Source organism: Scyliorhinus canicula, chromosome 2 (genome assembly GCF_902713615.1).
Source record: "Scyliorhinus canicula chromosome 2, sScyCan1.1, whole genome shotgun sequence".
In the NCBI taxonomy this organism is placed as follows: Eukaryota; Metazoa; Chordata; class Chondrichthyes; order Carcharhiniformes; family Scyliorhinidae; genus Scyliorhinus; species Scyliorhinus canicula.
In genome coordinates this window covers 157,174,533-157,198,906 of record NC_052147.1, presented here as the reverse complement: position 1 = coordinate 157,198,906, position 24,374 = coordinate 157,174,533, and the positions used below count along the sequence as shown (strand labels likewise).

At 46.9% G+C, this 24,374-nt stretch overlaps 1 protein-coding gene across 1 annotated transcript in view; it reads left to right on the top strand.

The window, feature by feature from the left end:
• ndufa10 (NADH:ubiquinone oxidoreductase subunit A10) overlaps positions 1–24,374 on the top strand; it is a 94,397-nt gene that overhangs the window by 7,933 nt on the left and 62,090 nt on the right. The window contains exons 3-5 of the mRNA XM_038788083.1: positions 3,702–3,917; positions 4,737–4,823; positions 13,716–13,837. Of these exons, the coding sequence (XP_038644011.1) occupies positions 3,702–3,917; positions 4,737–4,823; positions 13,716–13,837 (425 nt within the window). The remainder of the gene's footprint in view (positions 1–3,701; positions 3,918–4,736; positions 4,824–13,715; positions 13,838–24,374) is intronic.

Here is a 24,374-nt window from a genome sequence, read left to right as displayed (position 1 = left end):
TACATTTTGCTCAATATGATTATAACATAAATGGTGATAGAGGGAGCATGTGAGACGAGACCTATTCCGTTCATCTCTTCATCGCCACTTTTGTATGTGAAGTGTATGATCTTCATTGAAGAACCAACACCAATAATTCTGTTTGTGTAGTGCCTTCAATGTAGGGAAAGTTCTAAGACGTTTCACAGGAGCATTGTCAACCAATGTTTTACACTGATGTAATGCGATATTAGGGCAGATGATCAAAACCTTGATAAAAGTCCAAAAGGAGCATCTTACAGGATGAAAGTGAGAGTGGGGGATGGTGGGGAGAAATTTAGGGTGAGAATTCCAGAGCTCAAGATCTTAGCAGCTGAAAGCATGGCAGTGAATGGCGGAGTGATTAAAATGAGGGATGCTCAGGAGGCCAGAATTAGTGAGATTTGGGCAGCAGAGTAGGTTGAAGCTTCTAGAGGCTGATCAGGAGTGGGTTAGGATGGTCAAGTCTAAAGGCAACACAAGCATGGACCAAGGTTTTCAGTTGCATATGAGCTGCAGGGCAGAGTTGGCAGTCTTACCCTAGCGTTCTTGGTGATGGCACAGCTTTATGGTCAAAATCTCATCTTGGGTCCCCGCGAGTGAAGAGGGTGATGCTGGAGCGGAACCGGGGGGGTGGGGGGATGCTTGCACTCTCAAATTTCAGCAACTATTATTGGGCGGCCAACATAGCCATGATAAAGAAGTGAGTGGTGGGGGGAGGGTCGGCTTGGAAATGGGTTGAGGCAACCTCATGTCATGGTACCAGTCTGGGGGTGTTGGTGATGGCGCCTCTGTCATTCCTGCCAGCATGCTTCTCCACCAGTCCTGTAGGGGTGGCGGCCCTTCAGATCTGGGGACAGTGGAGGAGGCACGTGGGAGCAATGGGAGCATCTGTCTGGTCCCCGATATGTGACAACCATCGGTTTGCCCGGGGGGGGGGGGGGGGGGGGGGGGGGGGGGGTTTCAGGTATGGCGGAGGGTGGGGATTGAGCGGATGGGAGATTTGTTCTTGGAAGGGAGCTTCTCTAGCTTGAGGGCGCTTGAGGCTAAGTTTGGGTTGACGAGGGGGAATGAATTCCGGTATATTCAGGTGTGGGACTTTTTGCGCAGGCAGGTGCCATCTTTTCCAGTCTTGTCACTAAGGGGGGATCCAAGATAGGGTAGTGTCTAGAGGATGGGTTGGGGAGGGAAGTGTCTCGGATATTTGCAAGGAGCTCATGGGGGCGGAGACGCAGTCCGAGGAGCTGAGGCATAAATGGGAAGAGGAGTTGGGAGGGGAGATTGGGGAGGGCCTGTGGGTGGACGCTCGGAGCAGAGTTAATGGGACTGCAACATGTGCCAGGCTCAGCCTGATTCAATTTAAGATTGTCCACCGGGCCCACATGACAGTGTCCTGGATGAGCAGATTCTTCGGCGTAGAGGACAGGTGTGTAAAGTGTCTGAGAAGACCGGCAGATCATGTCCACATGTTTTGGGCGTGCCCAAAACATAGGTGATACTGGAAGGGGTTTGAGGATGTCATGTCTAGAGTATTGAACATAAGGGTGGCAATGAGTCCAGAGGTAGTGATTTTTGGGGTTTCAGAGGCCCTGGAAGTCCAAGGGGAGAAAGAGGCTGACGTTTTGGCCTTTGCTTCCCTGGTAACCCGGAGACGGATACTTCGAGCTTGGAGGGACTCGAAGCCCCCGAAGTCGGAAGCCTGGCTGTTAGACATGGCGAGTTTCCTGGGCTTAGAGAAAAACAAATTCGCCTTGAGAGGGTCGTTGTTGGGGTTCACCCGGAGGTGGCAACCATTCATCGACTTCTTCGCGGATAATTAATTGTCAGCAGGTGGGTGGGGGGTGGGTTAGGGGAATGTAGTACAGGGGGTCGATTAGGCGCCTGGGTGGGATGAGCTATGGCAATTGCACTATGTACTTTATTTACTGTACAGTCCTTTTGTTTTCTCGTTCTGTAATTCTACTGTTCACTATGCCAAAAAATGCCTCATTAAAATTGTTTATTTAAAAAAAAACTAATCTTGGGGTCAAACATGACGGTAAGATTGCGAATGGTCTAGTACCGCCGCAGACAGTTGCCATGGAGAGGGATGAGATGAATGTCCCAACCTCTGATCTTATTCTGGAGGGTAGGTGATTGATGAAGTGGGTAAAGATGATTGGGCCTGGGACACTACCCTGAGGAACTCCTCAGTCATGTCCTTGGACTGAGATGATTGACCTCGAACAACCACAGAACCACAGCCATCTTCCTTTTTCCTAGGTATGATTCCAATCAGCGGAGAGTTTCCCCCCTGATTCCCATTGACTCCAGTTTAGCTAGGGCTCCTTGATGCCATATTAGGTCAAATGCTGCCTTGATGTCAAGGGCAGTCAATCTCCCCTCCCCTCTGGACAGGAAGAAGTCTTAGATCACCAGGTTAAAGTCCAACATGTTTGTTTCAAACACTAGCTTTCGGAGCACTGCTCCTTCCTCAGGTGAATGAAGAACAAACCTCTTCATTCACCTGAGGAAGGAGCTGCGCTCCGAAAGCTAGTGTTTGAAACAAACATGTTGGAATTTAACCTGGTGTTGTAAGACTTCTTACTGTGCTCACCCCAGTCCAACGCCAGCATCTCCACTTCATGGCTCTCCTCTGGAGTTCAGCTCTTTTGTCCATGTTTGAACCAAGGCTGTAATGAGGTCAGGAGCTGAGTGTCCCTGATGGAACCCAAAATGAGCATTGCTGAGCAAGTTATTGCTGATTTAAGTGCCGCTTAATAGCACAGTTGACGACCCTTCCCATCATTTTGGTAATTGAGAGTAGACTAGGGAGTGGGTAAATGCCAGTGTTGTAGTTCTACTGGAAGAGCTTGGCGAGGGGTGTGGATAGATGAGTATAAATCTTCAGTGCTACTATCAGGATGTTGTTGGGGCCCAAGCCCGTGGTTGTATTCAGTGCCTTCAGTCGTTTCTTGATGCCATGTAGGGTGAATCGATTCTTCCCAATCTGTGGATGCTAAACACTTTACAATGAACCCTTGTTTGGATGGCTACAGACAGATTAGGAATTGAATTAATGTGCCATACTTTGAGGCTCATTTCTATGTTGCTCTACGAGGGAAGTTTGGCATTCTTTCTGTTTTTATTAGATTGAGTGAATAAATTTAAAAATATTATTAGATATGTAGATATGTACATCGCTAGCAAGGCCAGCATTTGTTGTCAATCCCAAATTGCCCTTTGAGAGCAGCTAAGAGTTAACCACATTGCTGGGTCTGGAGTCGCATGTAGACCAGACCAAGTAAAGACGGCAGATTTCCTTCCTAAAGGGTATTAGTTTTTATGACAATTGGTGATAGTTACAGTAATAGCAACCATTAAACTAACTTTCATCAAATTGAATTTATTTAATCGCTTGAATTTAAATTCCATCCGCTGCTGTGTAATTTGAGCCTGCGTTCCCAGGGCATGGGCCCCTGGATTACTAGTCCAGTGACATCCCACATCATAGTCCACAAGTGTTTTTATGCCATGCCATATTCTGTAACTGTAATCGACCACTTAAAGTATATTTACTTGACTCTGAAGTACTTTGAAATGTCGCAAAAATATGAAACATGCTAAATAAATGCAAATTTTTTATTTCTTCCTTTTTAAAATTGTGTTTCTCACTGCAATTTATCAATACTCTGCTTCTTTAGGCATGTTATACATCCCCGAGGTTGATATCCATTACTGGGATTGGAAGACAGGCAATGGAGAGAAGTTAAGTGCTTTATTCAATGGGAACTGCAGTGTGGAAAAGTTTTATACTGATCCCAAATCCCCAGATGGCAATTCCTACCGCCTGCAGACCTGGATGTACCATCTTCGCACTCTGCAGTACTCTGATGCTCTGGAGCACCTTCTGCAAACAGGTGTGAATCTGAAAAGAAGTTGTTCACTTTTCTAGCAGTGCAAATCTAAACATGTCAGTGCTGCATTAATGTGCTATGGCATGAAATACTGAAGCAAAATGGAACAGACCATAGTACTGGAGCTCAGTAGGAAACAAGTGCACAGCCAGCACTTGCAGTCCTCTGATTTCTCCCTACACCTGGAATGCCCAAGTACCCTTGGCTGATCAAGAACTCGCTTGCTCATCAAAAGAGCTTAAATTACTCATTGTTGAAGTGTTAACATTGACATAGGCTGCGAACCAACAATGGTACACGATAGATCTAAGAATGGAAATCAAAGCAATGAAACTATACAGAAACATGAATAAAAAATAGAAGGAGGAGTAGGCCATTTGTCTCTTCGAGCCTGCTCCACCATTCATTATGATCATGGCTGCTCATCAAATTCAGTGCCCTGATCCTGCCCCATCCATATCCCTTGATTCCTATAGAAACATACATAGAAAATTAGCACCGCCTTATTCTGCAACTATACCTTCTGGCCCTATGCTCTCCCGTGAGTGGAAATATCCTCCTAATATTGACCCTGTCTAACCCCTTAAGAATCCTATATGTTTCAATCATTCTACCTCCCATTCTTCTGAACTCCAAGGAGTACAGACCCAACTGGTTTGATCTTTCCTCATATGGCAGTTTCTTCATAAAGCGTTTCTCCAAGTTGAAGTTTCAATAACATACATCAAAAGGCTTCTGTCCACTCTATCATGGTGTAGCCAACAATTGGGATAAAAATTTACAACAGAATTGCATTTGATCTATTTGTGTTTGCACTTCTAGGGCAAGGTGTTGTGTTGGAACGGTCGCCTTTCAGTGACTTTGTTTTCCTGGAAGCAATGTACAAACAAGGCTATATCCGGAAGCAGTGTAAGTAGCACCTTTGATAGCAGCAATGTTCTGCATACTCTGTGTTTCCCAACAGCCGAGAAAGATGTCTTGAAGTTGGGTGTGGCTTGGATTTTTAATCTCCCTCTTTTGTTGAAGGCAGTTAACGCTGTTGGGCTATGACTCTTTCAGCACCTGCAACATTGCCCAAGGAGCCAACTTCATCTGTGAATCTCCCCATCAACAGATTACTCGAGCAATCCCACAATGCTGAGTATTCATAGAACATAGAACATAGAACGATACAGCGCAGTACAGGCCCTTCGGCCCTCGATGTTGCACCGACATGGAAAAAAAAAAACTAAAGGCCATCTAACTACACTATGCCCTTATCATCCATATGCTTATCCAATAAATTTTTAAATGCCCTCAATGTTGGCGAGTTCACTACTGTTGCAGGTAGGGCATTCCACGGCCTCACCACTCTTTGCGTAAAAAACCCACCTCTGACCTCTGTCCTATATCTATTACCCCTCAATTTAAGGCTATGTCCCCTCGTGCTAGCCACCTCCATCCGCGGGAGAAGGCTCTCGCTGTCCACCCTATCTAACCCTCTGATCATTTTGTATGCCTCTATTAAGTCACCTCTTAACCTTCTTCTCTCTAACGAAAACAACCTCAAGTCCATCAGCCTTTCCTCATAAGATTTTCCCTCCATACCAGGCAACATCCTGGTAAATCTCCTCTGCACCCGTTCCAAAGCTTCCATATCCTTCCTATAATGAGGCGACCAGAACTGTACGCAATACTCCAAATGCGGCCGTACCAGAGTTTGGTACAGCTGCATCATGACCTCATGGCTCCGGAACTCAATCCCTCTACCAATAAAGGCCAACACACCATAGGCCTTCTTCACAACCCTATCAACCTGGGTGGCAACTTTCAGGGATCTATGTACATGGACACCGAGATCCCTTGCTCATCCACACTACCAAGAATTTTACCATTAGCCAAATATTCCGCATTCCTGTTATTCTTTCCAAAGTGAATCACCTCACACTTCTCCACATTAAACTCCATTTGCCACCTCTCAGCCCAGCTCTGCAGCTTATCTATGTCCCTCTGTAACCTGCAACATCCTTCCGCACTGTCTACAACTCCACCGACTTTAGTGTCGTCTGCAAATTTACTCACCCATCCTTCTGCGCCCTCCTCTAGGTCATTTATAAAAATGACAAACAGCAACGGCCCCAGAACAGATCCTTGTGGTACGCCACTCGTAACTGAACTCCATTCTGAACATTTCCCATCAACTACCACTCTCTGTCTTCTTTCAACTAGCCAATTTCTGATCCACATCTCTAAATCACCCTCAATCCCCAGCCTCCGTATTTTCTGCAATAGCCGACCGTGGGGAACCTTATCAAACGCATTACTGAAATCCATATACACCACATCAACTGCTCTACCCTCGTCTACCTGTTCAGTCACCTTCTCAAAGAACTCGATAAGGTTTGTGAGGCATGACCTACCCTTCACAAACCATGCTGACTATCCCTAATCATATTATTCCTATCTAGATGATTATAAATCGTATCTTTTATAATCCTCTCCAAGACTTTACCCACCACAGACGTTAGGCTCACCGGCCTATAGTTACCGGGGTTATCTCTACTCCCCTTCTTGAACAAAGGGACCACATTTGCTATCCTCCAGTCCTCTGGCACTATTCCTGTAGCCAATGATGACCTAAAAATCAAAGCCAAAGGCTCAGCAATCTCTTCCCTGGCTTCCCAGAGAATCCTAGGATAAATCCCATCCGGCCCCGGGGACTTATCTATTTTTCACCTTGTCCAGAATTGCCAACACTTCTTCCCTACGCACCTCAATGCCATCTATTCTAATAGCCTGGGTCTCAGCATTCTCCTCCACAATATTATCTTTTTCTTGAGTGAATACTGACGAAAAGTATTCATTTAGTATCTCGCTTATCTCCTCAGCCTCCACACACAACTTCCCACCACTGTCCTTGACTGGCCCTACTCTTACCCTAGTCATTATTTTATTCCTGACATACCTATAGAAAGCTTTTGGGTTTTCCTTGATCCTACCTGCCAAAGACTTCTCATGTCCCCTCCTTGCTCGTCTCAGCTCTCTCTTTAGATCCTTCCTCGCTTCCTTGTAACTATCAAGCGCCCCAACTGAAACTTCACGCCTCATCTTCACATAGGCCTCCTTCTTCCTCTTAACAAGAGATTCCACTTCTTTGGTAAACCACGGTTCCCTCGCTCGACCCCTTCCTCCCTGCCTGACTGGTACGTACTTATCAAGAACATGCAATAGCTGTTCCTTGAACAAGCTCCACATATCCAGTGTGCCCAACCCTTGCAGCCTACTTCTCCAACCAACACATCCTAAGTCATGTCTAATGGCATCATAATTGCCCTTCCCCCAGCTATAACTCTTGCTCTGCGGGGTATACTTATCCCTTTCCATCACTAACGTAAAGGTCACCGAATTGTGGTCACTGTCTCCAAAGTGTTCACCTACCTCCAGATCTAACACCTGGCCTGGTTCATTACCCAAAACCAAATCCAAAGTGGCCTCACCTCTTGTTGGCCTGTCAACATATTGTGTCAGAAAACCCTCCTGCACACATTGTACAAAGAACGACCCATCCAATGTACTCGAACTATATCTTTTCCAGTCAATATTAGGAAAGTTAAAGTCTCCCATAACAACTACCCTGTTACTTTCGCTCTTTTCCAGAATCATCTTCGCCATCCTTTCCTCTACATCTCTAGAACTATTAGGTGGCCTATAGAAAACTCCCAACAGGGTGACCTCTCCTTTCCTGTTTCTAACCTCAGCCCATACTACCTCGGAAGAAGAGTCCCCATCTTGCATCCTTTCTACCACCGTAATACTGTCCTTGACTAGCAGCGCCACACCTCCCCCTCTTTTGCCCCCTTCTCTGACCTTACTAATGCACCTAAACCCCGGAACCTGCAACAGCCATTCCTGTCCCTGCTCTATCCATGTCTCTGAAATGGCCACAACATCGAAGTCCCAGGTACCAACCCATGCTGCCAGTTCCCCTACCTTATTTCGTATACTCCTGGCATTGAAATAGACACACTTCAAACCACAGACCTGAACACTGCCGCCCTCCTGCGAAGTCAAAACTGTGCTCCTGACCTCTCTACTCTCAATCTCTCGCACCCCAAAACTACAATCCAGGTTCCCATGCCCCTGCTGAATTAGTTTAAACCCCCCCCAAAGAGTGCTAACAAATCTCCCCCCCAGGATATTGGTGCCCCTCAGGTTCAGATGTAGACCATCCTGTCTATAGAGGTCCCACCTTCCCCAGAAAGAGCCCCAGTTATCCAGAAATCTGAATCCCTCCCGCCTGCACCATCCCTGTAGCCACGTGTTTAATTGCTCTCTCTCCCTATTCCTCGTCTCACTATCACGTGGCACGGGCAACAACCCAGAGATAACAACTCTGTTCTCGCTCTGAGCTTCCATCCTAGCTCCCTAAAGGCCTGCCTGACATCCTTGTCCCCTTTCCTACCTATGTCGTTAGTGCCAATGTGGACTACGACTTGGGGCTGCTCCCCCTCCCCCTTAAGGACCCGGAAAACACGATCCGAGACATCACGTACCCTTGCACCTGGGAGGCAACATACCAAACGTGAGTCTCTCTCGCTCCCACAAAATCTCCTATCTGTGCCCCTGACTATTGAGTCCCCAATTACTAATGTTCTACTCCTTTCCCCCCTTCCCTTCTGAGCAACAGGGACAGACTCCGTGCCAGAGGCCCGTACCCCATGGCTTACCCCTGGTAAGTCGTCCCCCCCACAAGTATCCAAAACGGTATACTTGTTACTCAGGGGAACGACCGCAGGGGGTCCCTGCACTGACTGCTTCTTCCCAGTCCCTCTTACAGTTACCCATCTATCTCCAGTCTTTGGTGTAACTACTTCCCTGAAGCTCCTATCTATGACCCCCTCTGCCTCCCGAATGATCCGAAGTTCATCCAGCTCAAGCTCCAGGTCCCTAACACGGTTTTTGAGGAGCTGGAGTTGGGTGCACTTCCCACAGATGAAATCAGCAGGGACACTGACGGCTTCCCTCACCTCAAACATTCTGCAGGAGGAGCATTGTACTGCCTTCCCTGACATCCCCTCTAGATAAAAAAAAAACAAGAAAAAGAAAAAGAAAGGAAGAGCTTACCTGATATTACCTCAAACCCTGATCCCGCTGAAAGGTAAGCAAATTTAAAGGCACTCACTCACCTTCACGACAGGCCCCTGCTCCCGCTTCCCAACCACCGTGGGGTGGGGGGGTTGGTTAGAGGAGGAGGTAGGGTGGGAAACACTCACAAAGTGTTTCGGGTTTAACTGTCACTTGCCAACAGCCCCTCCACAAACCACCTTCAACTTAGGCTGACCGCACTGCACGTATGCAAATTTCCCCAGAACAGCTGATCAGTAGCTCTGCTCTGCTGCCCTCTGCTGGTTCTCTCACCTATATTTTACAGTTGTCAAATGGGAGGGCCAAAGGCAACGAGGGCTGTTGAATATTATTTTAAAGCATGTACCCCGGCTGACTACTTTCTGTCCTGTACATCATTAACTACATACAGGCGCTGAGTACCCAGGTTTGATCCCTGCCCTGGGTCACTAACCGCGTGGAGTTGCACATTCTCCACGTGTCTACATCGGTTTCACTCCCACAACCCAAAGATGTGCAAGGTCGATGAATTGGCTACTCTAAATTGCCCCTTAATTGGAAAAAGGAATTGGGTACTTGAAATTTTTTTTTTGAATTACTTGCAGACCCTTCCGCCCAATAGATCCATGGTGGTGTCCATGCTTGAAATAAACCTCCCCTTCTTCATTTAACTCTATCAGCATATCCCTGTGCTCTTTTCTCCCTTGTGCTTATCTCGCTTCCCTTACATGAATTTCTGCCATTCGTGCCCTCGAATCCATGTGATAATTCTACATGCTCATCAATCTTGAGTATAGATTCCCTACAGTGTAGAAGGAAGCATTCAGCCCATCGAGTCTGTACTGATCCTCTGAAAAAGCACCCTACCTAGGCCCGCTCCCCACCCTATCCCCATAGCCCCACCTAACCTGCATGTCTTTGGACACTAAGGGACATTTTAGCATGGCCATTCCACTTAACCTTTGGACTGTGGGAGGAAACCAGAGCATCCGGAGGAAACACGTGTAGACACTGGGAGAACGTGCAAACTCCACACTGACGGTCACCCAAAGCTGGAATTGAACCTGGGTCCCTGGGACTGTGATGTGATATGCTAACCAATGTGCCATCTTGTTCCTCCTGAACCACCATCTGAATGCACCATCTAGTAAATAGTGTACCTGTATTCTCTGAATTGTTTCAACATTAATTTCCCCAAGCATATCTGACATCCTTGTTACTTGTACCAAAATGTAAGGAGGGATTCTCCATCGGCCGATGACGGAATCAGGAAACTCAATTGGGCGGAAAATCAGGTGTCACCCGACATTCAAGGCTGGTGCTCGACGCCGGACACCCAATGTTAGCTGGTGGCCTTTATGAATGGGTACCCGGCCATGGTGAGCGATATGGGTGCTGGCATGTGGTTCAGGGTGGGGTGCGAGCTGGCGGGGGGGTGGCTGGGGCGGTTGCAGATGTGTGGCCTGGGGGTTGGTGCCAGGGGCTTTGTGCTGGCTACTCACTCTGGCAGCCCTGAGGTGATCATGTGGCTTCTTGCGACACTGCTGGTCGGTCCCTGGCGGTGGGGGCCATGCCGCTTATGACTTCTGCCACCTGCACCCAGACCCGGTGTACGACGGTGGGTGACAGCCTCCTTCCCAACCTGGGAAACAGAGTGCACCGCCTCTTTTGCAGCTCATCTATGTTGAAATTTATTCTCATTCTGCCTGATTGTGACGATCTTCCTGTATTTTGTTGCAGTCCTCATCTGTGTTCATTGCAGCCCCCAATTTGGTGTCATCTGCAAATTTTGAAATTATACTTCTGATTGCTGAGTCCAAATTGTTTATGTAAGTGGTGAATGACAGCGATCCGAACGCACGGTAGCACAATGGGCAGCATGGTAGCACAGTGGTTAGCACTGTTGCTTCATGGTGCCAGGGTTCCGGGTTCGATTCCCACTTGGATCACTGTCTGTGCGAAGTCTGCAGATTCTCCGTGCCTGCTTGGATTTCCTCCCGACGCTCCAGTTTCCTCCCACAAGTCCCAAAGACATGCTGTTAGGTAATTTGGACATTCTGAATTCTCCCTCCATGTACCCGAACAGGTGCTGGAATGTGGCGACTAGGGGATTTTCACAGTACCTTCATTGCAGTGTTAATGTAAGCCTACTTGTGACAATAATAAAGATTATTATTAATTTTTGTGTGATACCATTTGCCACCATTTGTCAATCTGAGTAACCTCATTCCTTGGTTAAATTACACTTTTGCCGTTAATGTGAACAGTTCTGGTCTCCATATTTGTAAAATGGACATGGTGGCACTGGAATATGTGCAAAAAAAAATAAAAATGGGTGGAATCATTTTTCTCAAAGTGTCTCCTTTCCATCTTTGGTTACATGGCAAGCTGTTAGAATTACATGTGTTAGCCTGAAGGAGATCTTTCCTTATTTATTACAGTCTATTCCATAAACCAAAGACTGAGTGAGAAGATGTTAATATTCAGCACTTTAGATGACTGGTTGAAGGGACAGCCATGTCAGCAAATGGCAGCTTTATTTTTATGTGCCCCCTAACCCCCAGCTGAAACTGACGCTCATACAGGCTGGAGGCAGATCAGTTATTCTCTAGGTTCAACCCTGTCAGCATCAACGGGGCCGAGGTGGAGATGGTTAGCAGTTTTAAATTCCAAGGGGTACACATCTCCAAAAATCTGTCCTGGTCCACCCACAGTGACACTACCACCAAGAAAGCACAATAGTGCCTATACTTCCTCAGGAAACTAAGGAAATTCGGCATGTCCACATTAACTCTTACCAACTTTTACTGATGCACCATAGACAGCAGCCTATCTGGCTGCATCACAGCCTGGTATGATAACAGCTCGGTCCAAGACTGTAAGAAACTTCATAGAGTTGTGAACACAGCCCAATCCATCACACAAACCTGCCTCCCATCCCTTTGACTCCATCTACACCTCCCGCTGCCTGGGGAAAGCGGACAGCATAATCAAAGACCCCTCCCACCCGGCTTACTCAGTCTTCCAACTTCTCCCATCGGGCAGGAGATACAAAAGTCTGAGAACACGCACAAACAGGCTCAAAAACAACATCTTCCCCGCTGTTACCAGACTCCTAAACTCTTATGGACTGACCTGATTAACACTACACCCCTTTATGCTTCACCCGATGCTGGTGCTATGTTGTTACATTGCATACCTTGTGTTGCCCTATTATGTATTTTCTTTTATTATGTAGTTTCTTTTATTTCCTTTTACTTTTCATGTACTTAATGATCTGTTGAGCTGCTCACAGAAAAATACTTTTCACTGAACCTCAGTACACGTGACAATAAACAAAATCCAAATCCAAATTTCATTGTATTGGTGCAAAATGAAGGAATTTGATTCCCATACACTGTGTTACCACCTTGATCATGTTGCAAAAACCCATGTGGTTCACTAATGTCCTTGAGGGAAGCAATCTGCTGCTGTCCTTACCTGGTCTGTTCTACAAGTGACTCCAGACCCACAGCAATGTGGTTGACTCTTGACTGAAATGGCCTAGCCAGCCACTCAGTTCAAGGGTAATTAGGGATGAGCAGCAAATGACAGCCTTACCCCAAGCAGCACCCAATTCCCATGAAAGAATAAAGAAGAAATAATCAAATGTTCTGGAGGATCGATTGTCTTTTGCATCTCTCGCCAGAGTAGTTCACCTTGGCTATGCATATTCTACCTGTTTCCAAAAATGTTGGATCAACTTCTTTCTGACCCTGGCCAATCCCATTTAATATTTTGTAAGAATCAAGTTGATTGCGGGCTTCTCAAGACATCATTATTGCTATCTTAGCAAGGACGGGGGGGTGAGGAAAGAAAGATTTGCACCTAAGATAAGGCACCTTTTATGAGCTTGGGGTGTCCCAACATGGTGTTCCAGCCAAAGTGTCGCTGCTCTTGTCCTGAAGGAAACACGGCAGCCGATTTGTACTCAACAAGCCCCCACAAACACCAATGTGGAAATGACCAAATATTTTTTGTAATATTGGTTGAGGGACCTCGTTTTAATGTTTCACTCGCAAGCCGGCACTCCTGACTGCGCTGTTGTGCCAGCTTAAAGTTTGTGTGCTCAAGTCCTGGAGTGGGACTTGAACCCACGGTCTTCTGGCTCAGGTGAGAATGTTACCCACAAAACCATGAGCGCAGCCCCATGTTCATCAATCTGTTTGCTTCTGTAGTTGTCCCCTCTTCACTCTGCTATTATGGTTTGGTGTAATCTGATGAAAGTGAAATCTATAATGATTATAATCTCATTTAACAGCAATTACAGTTGCAAGTTACTCATTTTATCTGGGTACGTTGTAAATGTTAACATCGCAAATTAAATGAGAGAAGCCATTCAGTTGTATTGGATTTACAAATTAATACATCACATTTCTGTCCATGATTTGATGTCCATTTTTGGCTCACGATTCAAGTTGGCTAACATGGTAGATCAAACACTTTACTTACTTTGATCTTAAGCTCACTAACCACTAATTTCATTCTGCTCCAACCTTTACAAAAGTAAAATACTGCGGATGCTGGAAATGTTCATTGACTTGAATTTTCTCTCTCCACCGATGCTGCCTGACCTGCAGAGCATTCCCAGCGGTTTTTTTTTTGTTTTTAATCAGACCTTTTTCCTGTTATTGTACTAATGCTCTGCTCAATTTTCAGGTATCGATCACTACAATGAACTGAAAGTGAACAGCATTTGTGAATTCCTTCCCCCTCATCTTGCTATCTACCTGGATGTACCTGTTACGGAAATACAGAAGCGATTAAAGCAGCATGGTGAGGTAAGGCTTTTCAAGCTCCTTTCTTTGTGTTCATATTGGTATCCCATATTTGTGTGAACTAACAATATACACGGCTATTAAGTGAACACATCTCAGGTCGTCCATTGCATTTTTAATAAAGAAGACATTGGTTCAGAGGCCAACATTTTAATGAAATGTTAATGAATTTTTAACCATTGTATACACTAGAGGGGAAGCATTAAAATACTTTACTCAGACAAGGAGGGTTATTCTGTGGGTAATTCTGGGAAATAACTTTTATCTGGGCAGGTCCTGTCCAGCTTTACCTTACCTCATTTACTGTAGGTCTAAGAAAGAATCTGAGTCGTGTTATTTATTGCTTGCTGACATTGGTGCAGTGAGTCAAAACACATGATGTGGAACTTCATGATGCAGTGGGATGTGGGCTTGTCTGTATGATTTCCTTCCCAGTGCCCCCCCCCCCCCCCCCCCCTCCCCCTCCCCGCATCCCCCATTCCTCAAGCCCATGAGTTTATTGGTGAAGTTGCAGTGCTGTGGAAAGTGGCCGACAGCCAGGGGCTTCTGCACAGGCTGGGAGTTGGAACCAAAGCCTTGCAACATCTCTCTTCCCCTGTTTGTAATCTCGGGATGCTTATTCATACTGTAACTAACCTAGGGATTGAACTTGGCATTTCCCATGTCTGTGTGGCTCAGTGGATGAACTTGCCTAACGACTGGAGGAACTGCATCCACGCGGTCATTTGTTGTTTAATAGTTTAATGTCCAATATTAGCTTTGTACATTTAAATAATTGCTTGATGGCATAGAACTTGAATATAGCTGAAAAAGAGACATGCTGTCGAAACTTTTATCTTACACTTATCAGGACAGATGCAAAAAAAATAAATTTCAAAGGTATTCAAGGGATTTCAAAGAGCAACAATTTATACTGCATAAGATTCTGTTTCCTATGCAGCAGATTTGTGTATTTGTTAATGTTCTTTGTACCTTTCCATTTGTCACCTGATCTGGCAGGGAGATTGTTGGGGAAACGCAATCAACGTGTTTACTTTATTCTGTGGGCTGTTGGAGAATTCATTTTCATGTCTATTTAGTGAGGGATATTAACCCCCCTATTCAATCTAAGCTCTACCCCCCCCCCCCCCCCCCCCAACTCCGTCGTCTGCTGGCGATTAATTTTCCGCAAAGAAGTTGACGAACGGTTGCCACCTCCGGGTGAACCCTAACAGTGACCCTCTCAAGGCGAACTTGATATTCTCCAAACAGAGAAAGGTAGCCAAGTCCGATAGCCAGTTCTCCGGCTTCGGGGCTTTGAGTCCCTCCATGCTAATAGTATCCGTCTCCGGGCTACCAGGGAAGCAAAGGCCAGAACATCTGCCTCTTTCTCCTCCTGGATTCCCGGGTCTTCTGACACCCGAAAATCGCTACCTCTGAACTCAGCACCACCCTTGTTTTTAACACCGTGGACATGACGTCTGCAAATTCCTGCCAAAATCCCCAAAACTTTGGTCATGTCCAAAACATGTGGACATGGTTCGCGGGTCTTCCCGCACATTTTGCGCATTTTCCACCCCAAAGAATCTGCTCATCCAGGCCACTGTCACGTGAGCCCGGTGAACAACCTTAAATTGTATCAGGCTGAGCCTGGCACATGTTGCGGACGCGTTGACTCTACTCAATGCGTCTGCCCAAAGACCATCCTCTACCTCTCCTCCCAGCTCCTCCTCCCACTTCCCGCTTCAGCTCTTCGGTCTGCATCTCCTCCGACCCCATAAGCGCTTTATAAATGTCCGAGACGTTCCCTTCTCCTACCCACCCTCTGGAAACTAACCTGTCCTGAATCCCCCTTAGCGGTAGGAGTGGGACGGTTGACACCTGTTTACGAAGGAATCCCGCACCTGCAGATAGCTGAATTTGTTTCCCCTCGCCATCCCAAACTTTTCCACCAACACCCTCATACTCTGAAAGCTCCCCTCTATGTACATATCCCCCATCCTCTCAATCCCCGCTCTCCACCATAACAGGAACCCCCCGTCCATACTTCCCGGGGCAAACCGGTGATTATCACAGATTGGGGCCCCGACCGATCTTAATCAGATCATGGTTGAGCTCTTCCTGGTCTCAAATCTACCTGTTCCCTATATCGCTTTAAACCTTTTTATCAGAAATATATCTGCCTCCTTCTTGGAAACAATTAATGTCTCAGATTCCATCGCACTATGGAGCAGCGAGTTCCACAAACTCACCACCCTCTGCAAGAAATAATTCCTCCCTATCTCAGTTCTAAATCTATCATCTCTCAATCTATCTCCCTGACCGCTCGTTCTAGATTGTCCTACAAAGGGGAACATTTAATCTAAATTGACTTTATCAATCCCTTGTAATATTTTATATACCTCGAACAGATCCCCTCTCATCCTTCTAAACTCCAGTGAGTATAAGCCCAAACTGTTTAATCTCTCCTCATATGTTAACCCTTTCATCCCCAGAATCAATCTGGTGAACCTCCTCTGAACTGCCTCCAATGCCACCACATCCGTCCTCAAATAAGGAGACCAAACTGGACACAATACTCCAGATGTGGTCTCACCAACACCCTATACAATTACAAAAACACTTATACTTCACGACTTTAGGTATTCTATGGGAGTGAGAAGTAGCTGATGAGAAAAAAGATGTGCTTGAATCCTATGGCAGAGAGAAGAGAGGTGGTCTAGTTAGAGTTTGTTTCATGGGGTCCAGATATTTCAAAAGTGTCATGTGATTTGAAGATCAAAAATCAACTAAATGTTTGAGTGGCGCTTTACCCAAGCTTATTGTCATCAAATCAAACTGACAAAAGTTCAATCATAAATTTATTTAGCAAATGCAAAGTCCTGAAGCCAAGCAGTTTCTTCACACTCGGGATAGGCCTCTGCTGAGTCTGTGGATTGGACATTATTGATGTGGTGCAGTTTGTTCTTTCCCACAGGCACATAGGGGACTGGCACAAATGTCCCATCTATGAAGCTTGGCCAAGCAGGGGCTGTGGCCGGTCCTGAACCTGTTGAGGGAGGGCCACTCTTTCCTTGGAAGCTTGAAATCAGGCAGCTGTTTGGTTGGGTTTGAGACCAGGGGCTGAATTCTCGGCAGGCTGACGGTTAAATCGCAGCCGCTCCGGGACGGAGAATCCAGTTTAACGCCGTAATCGGGTCCGGCACTGGTTCGGCGATTCTCCGGGGAAACTGAAAATCGCCGTCACCGCGGAGTACGCTGGGGGTCCATTGCCAGAGGCCCGCTCAGCAATCCTCCGCTCCCGACCGGCCGAGTTCCTGACGGCGTGGAACTAACCACTTATTGCTGGTCGGGATGCTCGCATGGCGGCTGCGGACTCAGTTTGCGGTCGCCCTGTTCGGGGGCGTGCAGATTGGAGACCAGGGGTCCTTGTAGATGACCGGGGATTTAATGTGTAGCGGTTGAGGCTCAGGCGCGCGGCCGATCGGGGAGGGGCCTCTTTCTTCGGTCTGGATCCATGGTCCGAGTCCGCCATGGAGCATGGTGTGGCCGCTGGAGGCCGCCGGAAGTGCGGGGTCACGTATCTGCAGCAAAAGCTGCGAGATTCACTCTGGGTCCTTGCTAGTTCCCTGCAGGGCATGGAATTCGTTTAACTTTTTTGCAGGAATTTCCGGAGTAAAACTCCACCGTTTTTACGCCGGCTTGGGGACATAGTCTCAATAATGGAGAATCCAGTCCCCGGTATTTGTTTGCCGTGTCCAATGATTCCCATTCATTAGACCAGGTGGAATTTGTGTTGAAGTCCTGTATCGGAAGGTTTTTTCAGATCCGCCTTCTTGATGGGAGTGATACTTTGTGTGGGCTGAATAGATTAGCATGAAGTGGGAGATGGGGGCATTGCAAACTTTTTCTATTGTTTTGTGGATTATTGCAAGTCGACGAATAGACACAAAGATTGACCGGGTGGTTGACAGTGAAGAAGAAGGTCTTGGATGCAGGAGGGTATAGGTAGATTGGTCAGATGGGCAGGTGAGTGGCAGGTGAAATGTAATCCTGAAAAGTATCAGGTGATGCACTTTGGAAGGAGTAACACAACAAGGGAGTATTTAATAAATAGCAGGACACTAGGAAGCTTGGAGGAACAGAGGGACCTTGGGGTGCTTGTCCACAGATCCCTGAAGGTGACAGGACTGGTGAATAGGGTGGTTAAAAAGGCATATGGGACACTTGCCTTTATCAGTTGTGGCCCTAATGAGTTGTGGCGTAGATTAGAAGAGCAGGGAGGTTATGTTAGTGCTGTACAGGACTTTGGTTAGACCACAGCTGAAGTACTGTGCTCAGTCAGCTCACCGCACTACAGGAAGGACACCAGAGAGGATGTGGAGGAGATTCACCAGGATGTTACCTGGGATGGAGCATTTTAGCTATTAAGAAAGGGCGTTTCTTGCGTCATTTTCTTTGGAGCAGCCAAGGCTGAGAAGGGACCTGATTGAGGGGCAGGGACAGCGTGAATAGAAAGTACTTGTTCGCCTTAGTTGAAGTGTCAATAACAAGGGGCATACCAAGGTGAAAGGCAGGAAGTTTACAGGGGATATGAAGAAACTAATTTTCACCCAGAGCGTGGTGGGAATCTAGAATGCACTGTCTGGGAGGGTAGTTGAGGCAGGAAACCTCACTATCTTTAAAAATTACTTGGATGAGCACTGGAAATGTCATAACATTCAAGGCTAAGGGCCAAGAGCTGGGGAATGGGGTTAGTGTAGATTTAGAGGAGTTTTTTGTCAGTGCAGACCCAATGGGCCAAAGGACCTCTTCTTTCCTGTGTGATTCTTTGATGTACATAAATGGCAATTTGATGGCTTCAGACTTTAACTTGCATGCATAAAGAGGGAGTAAAAGAGAGAATATTGTGTAAATTCACTTTTTCTGGGCCTTGTTTATGTTGTGTTTTACTTCTTGCTCTTATTTGATGGATAAACATCAAGGCACCAACCGTGTATAAGGGATTGGTTAACACAAAAATATCTTAAGTTCATTCATTAAGGGTTTGACAAGTTGGTCGTGGTGTTGTGCAGTTGGAGAACCTAGCATATTGTTAAGATATCGGACCAAACCCCAACATTTGTTTGGATGAGAACCGTAAACAATTTTTAAAATTTGTAAAACTGTGAGGAAAGGATACTTCCCCTAAGAGTGATTACTCTGACCAACAGGTATCTTTTATATTAAAACATAAAACTGTTGCGGTCACAGTAGTAATTTATTACCCTGGTAAGCACTGAGACTAACGGCATCACTTTTGTTGACTTGTGCTCTGTTGTGGGCCTGTACTTGCTATTTCATAACCTTGCTTTTTCCAGCTGTCCGAGTTGGCGGTGGAGACAGAGGCCCTAAACTCTTTTGAAAGGATGTGCACCTCAAGTGCTTTAAGCTACAGGGCTATAGACTGGGTGCAGGAAGGTGGGATTAGAAATGGCACCGGCATGTCCTCAGGCTAGCATGGATAATGTGGGCTGAATGGCCTCCTTCTGTGCTGTAACTTTTCTATGATTCTATTAGAAATGGGTAGTTAAAGAGGAGGCATGTTATGCCCTTAAAGATAACTAAAGAGAGTTTAACTTGTCTATGTTCAGTGACCTTGAAAGCTGGGCAGAGCAGCATTGTCAGATACGTCTGCAGAGCATTTTTACAGGATTTAAGAATGCTGAGGCAGTCCACAGGGCAACAAGGAACAAAATGGAGGGGGATAATACTAATTTAAAAATTAACTATAGAGATTAATCTAAAGCTTCCTTGACTGGGCTTTACAAACCGATTTAGCTGGTGATTCAGTATATGTGCAAAGAGGCCACTTGTAGTGTGCAAAACTACAGTGACTGCACTTAAAAAAAAAAAAAAATAAATAAAAAATCATTTGTTTGAAGCGGTTTAGAATGCCCCAGGTTCATAAAAGATGCCTTGAAATGCAAACCCGTTCTTCAGATGCTGGATGATGTGGAGGCTGCCTTGCTACGCGAGAAGGCTAGGTGTGTTTGCTTTGGGGGAAGGAGAGCGATTTGAAGGCGACATGATCATGAAAGAAATGCTCAATTTTAAAATGAGAGCAAAAGGCTGTGGATTCGAGCTTAACATTTTTTTAAAGATAAAGCTGCATACAGCCTTGTTTTACACAGATGGATGGTAAAAGTGGATCTGGCAGGGAACATCCTCCAGCAAGTTCAGCCCTTTGTGATGACCAGGTAGAAGGGACAGGTGCAACAAGTGCTGTGCTCACATTCATCTTGGTATCTTTGAACACGGCAAAAGAAACCAGTATTCTGGCTCTCAATTCTGATTCGCCACACCCAACTTGAATTTCCCTACTGTCCTCCCATAACCAATAATTTTATTGGCAGAGAAAAATTATATCCAAAAGTGTCCTGAGAGATGTGTCTCCAGGGTGGGTGTCTGTCTAGCCAGTTCCCAGCAGTAATGTAATTGCTTTCATATGATGATCGGGTTCTGAATTACCTTGTGCCTTTGAATGCTGATACGTGCAGGATTTACCCTGTAGAATGTTTCAAGAAAAGATTGTTGGCTGAATTTAAGCACCCGTTAAAAATCTTAGTTGCCTGTTTCTTGAGGGCTGTATATGATTGTTGCAGGAAAGATGCGGGTCATCCTTGAGATTTGTAAGAGAGATGAACTTTGGTTGCATGTTTTGGCTGCCTCTTCCTTTCTAACCTGGGAGTAACGGCTTGGTGGGAGTCAGCACTCGCGTAACATAGGTGACTAAATTGAATGATTCTGGTGAGTTGGAAAATTTGCCAGATTTGGATGAAGGATCACCGAGCTGAGGCATTAATGCTCTTCCCTTTCACAGATGCTGCCAGACTAGCATTTTGTGCTTTTAATTCAGTCTTCCAGGGTCAGGTTCCCCTCCACCCCAACAAGACCAGGCACTCAACAAGGCAAAGGCTAAAGCATCTGCCTCTGTACCCGCCTACAGCTCGAGCTTGTCTGACACCCTGAATACGACTTCTAAGGGGCCGGACTCCGTGTCCACATGTAAGACCTCCGAAATGGTACTAGACACTGTACTCCAAAACATTTCCAGCTTCGGGCAGGACCAAACATATGCACATGGTTCGCAGGCCCCTCCCATAGACATCCTCCACACCCTCAAACAGCCGGCTCAGCCTAAACTTTGTAAGGTGCACCCTGTACACTACCTTCAGCTGTACCAGCCCCAGTCTCGCACATGAGTTGACGCATTTATCCTCCGCAATACCTCACACCATAGCCCCTCCTCCAGCGCCACTCACTTCCTCCCACTATGCCCTAACTCCCTCCATTGCCCAACTCCCAACCTAAAATGCTGCCTAAACTGCCTCCAGATCTTCAACATGGCCACCACAACTGGATTCACCGAATACTTTCCTTTTTTTTTATAAATTTAGATTACCCAATTAATTTTTCCAATTAAGGGGCAATTTAGCATGGCCAATCCACCTACTCTGCACATTTTTGGGTTGTGGGGGCGAAACCCACGCAGACACGGGGAGAATGTGCAAACTCCACACGGACAGTGACCCAGAGCCGGGATCGAACCTGGGACCTCAGCGCCGTGAGGCGGTTGTGCTAACCACTAGGCCACCGTGCTGCCCCTTCCGAATACTTTCCTAAGGCCATCGGGAGCAGCGCCGTTGTCTGCGTCCGCAACCCCAACCCACGACAAGAGCAGACCTCCATCCTCACCCACAAAGGCCCCCCCACCTCCCACCTCCCACCTCCATCCCCGAACCAGCACGGTGGCATAGTGGTTAGCACAGTTGCTTCACAGCTCCAGGGTCCCAGGCCACACTCTGTGCAGAGTCTGCACGTTCTCCCCGTATGTGCGTGAGTTTCCTCCGGGTGCTCTAGTTTCCTCCCACAGTCCAAAGATGTGCAGGTCAGGTGGATTGGCCATGCTAAATTGCCCTTGGTGTCCAAAAAGGTTCGGTGGAGTAACTTAACCCCAACCCGCCATTCAGACCTACCAGCCCCATCAAAACCTGTTGGACCAGGCTCCAACGACTGCAGCCCCTCCCCCCACACACTCCCGTTAATTAACCAAGCTACATTTGCTGGTGCGGTGACCGCTGCCAGAGCGCGCCCTCCTCCCCACCCCCTCAGTAACCCGGCCCCACGTGCCCAAAACCCATCTCCCATAAATCAAGAAACAATAGAGAACCACACCCGTAAGGACAAATGAAAACCAAAACCCAGAACACCTGTTAACGAACCTCCACATTCTTTTTTTTAAATATAATTTTTATTGGATTTTTTTACATAAAATATAAAACGTAACGACAAACAATGAAATGCAACAAAATAACCAATAATAACTGTATCACCCCCAGACCGTATCGACGCATGTATCCCATCCCCCACCCCCCCAACCCCAATGAACAACAGAAGAACTTAAAAATTAATTTAAATTAAATAAACAAACATAGTCATCGTCCGCCCCCCCAACACCTTTTCCCTCCCCCTTCCCCCCCACCCCCCCGGGTTGCTGCTGCTACTGTCCCCGTACCCTATCGTTGAGCCAGAAAGTCGAGAAAAGGTTGCCACCGCCTAACGAACCTTTGTACCGACCCTCTCAGGGCGAATTTGACCTTCTCTAGCTTAATGAAACCCGCCATGTCATTGATCCAGGTATCCACGCTTGGGGGGGCCTCGCATCCTTCCATTGTAGCAAGATCCTTCGCCGGGCTACTAGGGAGAACCTCCACATTCAAGAGACAGAAATAAAAGCCCAGTCAAAGAGAAGATCCTCAATAAGAAAACACAATTTCTGTCCCCACCACCAAGTCCAAATCATAAGTCTCATCTCAGTCCCAGTCCTTCAGCATTAATGAACGCCTCCTCCGTCTCAAAATAAAAGTCCTTTGAATTCTGAGTCACTCAGTTTCACTGGGTAGTCCACTACAAATCTCACTACACCGCCATACAGTGCCGCCTTCGCCCATCCAAAAGCCACCTGCGTTCTCGCCAACTCTGCCATCAGATCTTGGTATATGCGTATACCAATGCCTTCCCACTTCACATCTTGTCTCTGCTTCGCCCAACTCAAAACCTTCTCCTTTACATGGTAGCTGTGAAAGCAGGCTATGACTGCCCTTGGTGGCTCATTCGCTTTAGGCTTTGGCCTGAGCGACTGATGTGCCCTGTTCAACCCGTAGCGGGAGGGGTCATCTCCCTCCCCCAACAACACCGCAAACATCTTCGCAAAGTATTTGGTCGGCCTTGGGGCCTTCCATCCCCTCGGGCAGGCCCGCAATTCTCAGTTTTGCCTCCTTGACCTGTTCTCCAGGTCCTCCACCGTGGCTCTGAGCTCTTTGTTGACCTCCGCCACCCTCCGCAGCTCCTCGCCCATCGAGGTGAACTGGTCACTGTGCTGCGACACTGCCTCTTCCAACCCCTTCAACTTCTCCTTGCTCCCGCACCTCGACTGATGTCTTATCGCTACAGCCTTTACAGGGGCAATCACCTCCTCCACCTACTCTTTGAGTCAAGCCAGCATGTTCCTCCGAAGCATCTCCATATGCTTGGTAACCAGCTTTCAAACTCCATCAACATCACCTTGATAAGGGTTTCCACTGTGAGCAGAGTGGCCCCACCCAACGACCCAGCCCCCGCCATTTTTCTTCCCGCAGGACTCATAGCCGCACTCGCCTGCAGACTCGCTCACCCCCTTTCTAGCACCTTTCTTCTGAGGCTTCGACATTTCACACCTTCCTAATAACTTCCCACACCATCCCATCCACAAACTGCCCTTGAAACCGGGCATAACAGTACAAAAACCAGGGGCTTGAGCAGGAGCCACCAAATGTGCGACCTCCACCTACATGCCGCCACAGGAAGTTCCCACCAACTAAGTATTCTAATCCCATTTCCCAGCACTTGGCCCGTAGCCTTTATGCCTTGGGATCACAACTGCACATCTAAATACTTCTTGAATGTTATGAGGATCTCTGCTTCCACCACCCTTTCAGGCTGCGCGTTCCAAACTCCCATCACCCTCTAAACCTCACATCCCTTCTAAACCTCCTGCTTCATACTTTAAATCTATGCCCCCTGGTCATTGATCCCTCCGCCAAGAGGAAAGGCTTCTTCCTGTCTATCTATGCCCCTCATAACTTTATACATCTCAATCATGTCCCCACCTCAGTCTCCTCTACTCCAAGGAAATCAACCCCAGTCTATCCCATATCTCTTCATAACTAAAACTCTCCAGCCCAGGCAACATCCCGGTAAAACGTCTCTGCACCCTTACCAGTGCTTTCACATCCCTCCTGCAATGACGTTTCCAGAATTACACGCAATACCCTAGCTTTGGCCTAACCAACTTTTATACAGTTCCAGCATAACCTCCCCGCTCTTAAACTCTATGCCTCGGCGAATAAAGGAAGCATACAAATGCATTTTTAACCATTGTATCCACCTGCCCTGCTACCGTAAGGGACCAGTGTACAGGCACACCAAGGTCCCTATTTTCCTCGGTGCTTCCCAGACTCCTGCTTTTAATCACGTGCTC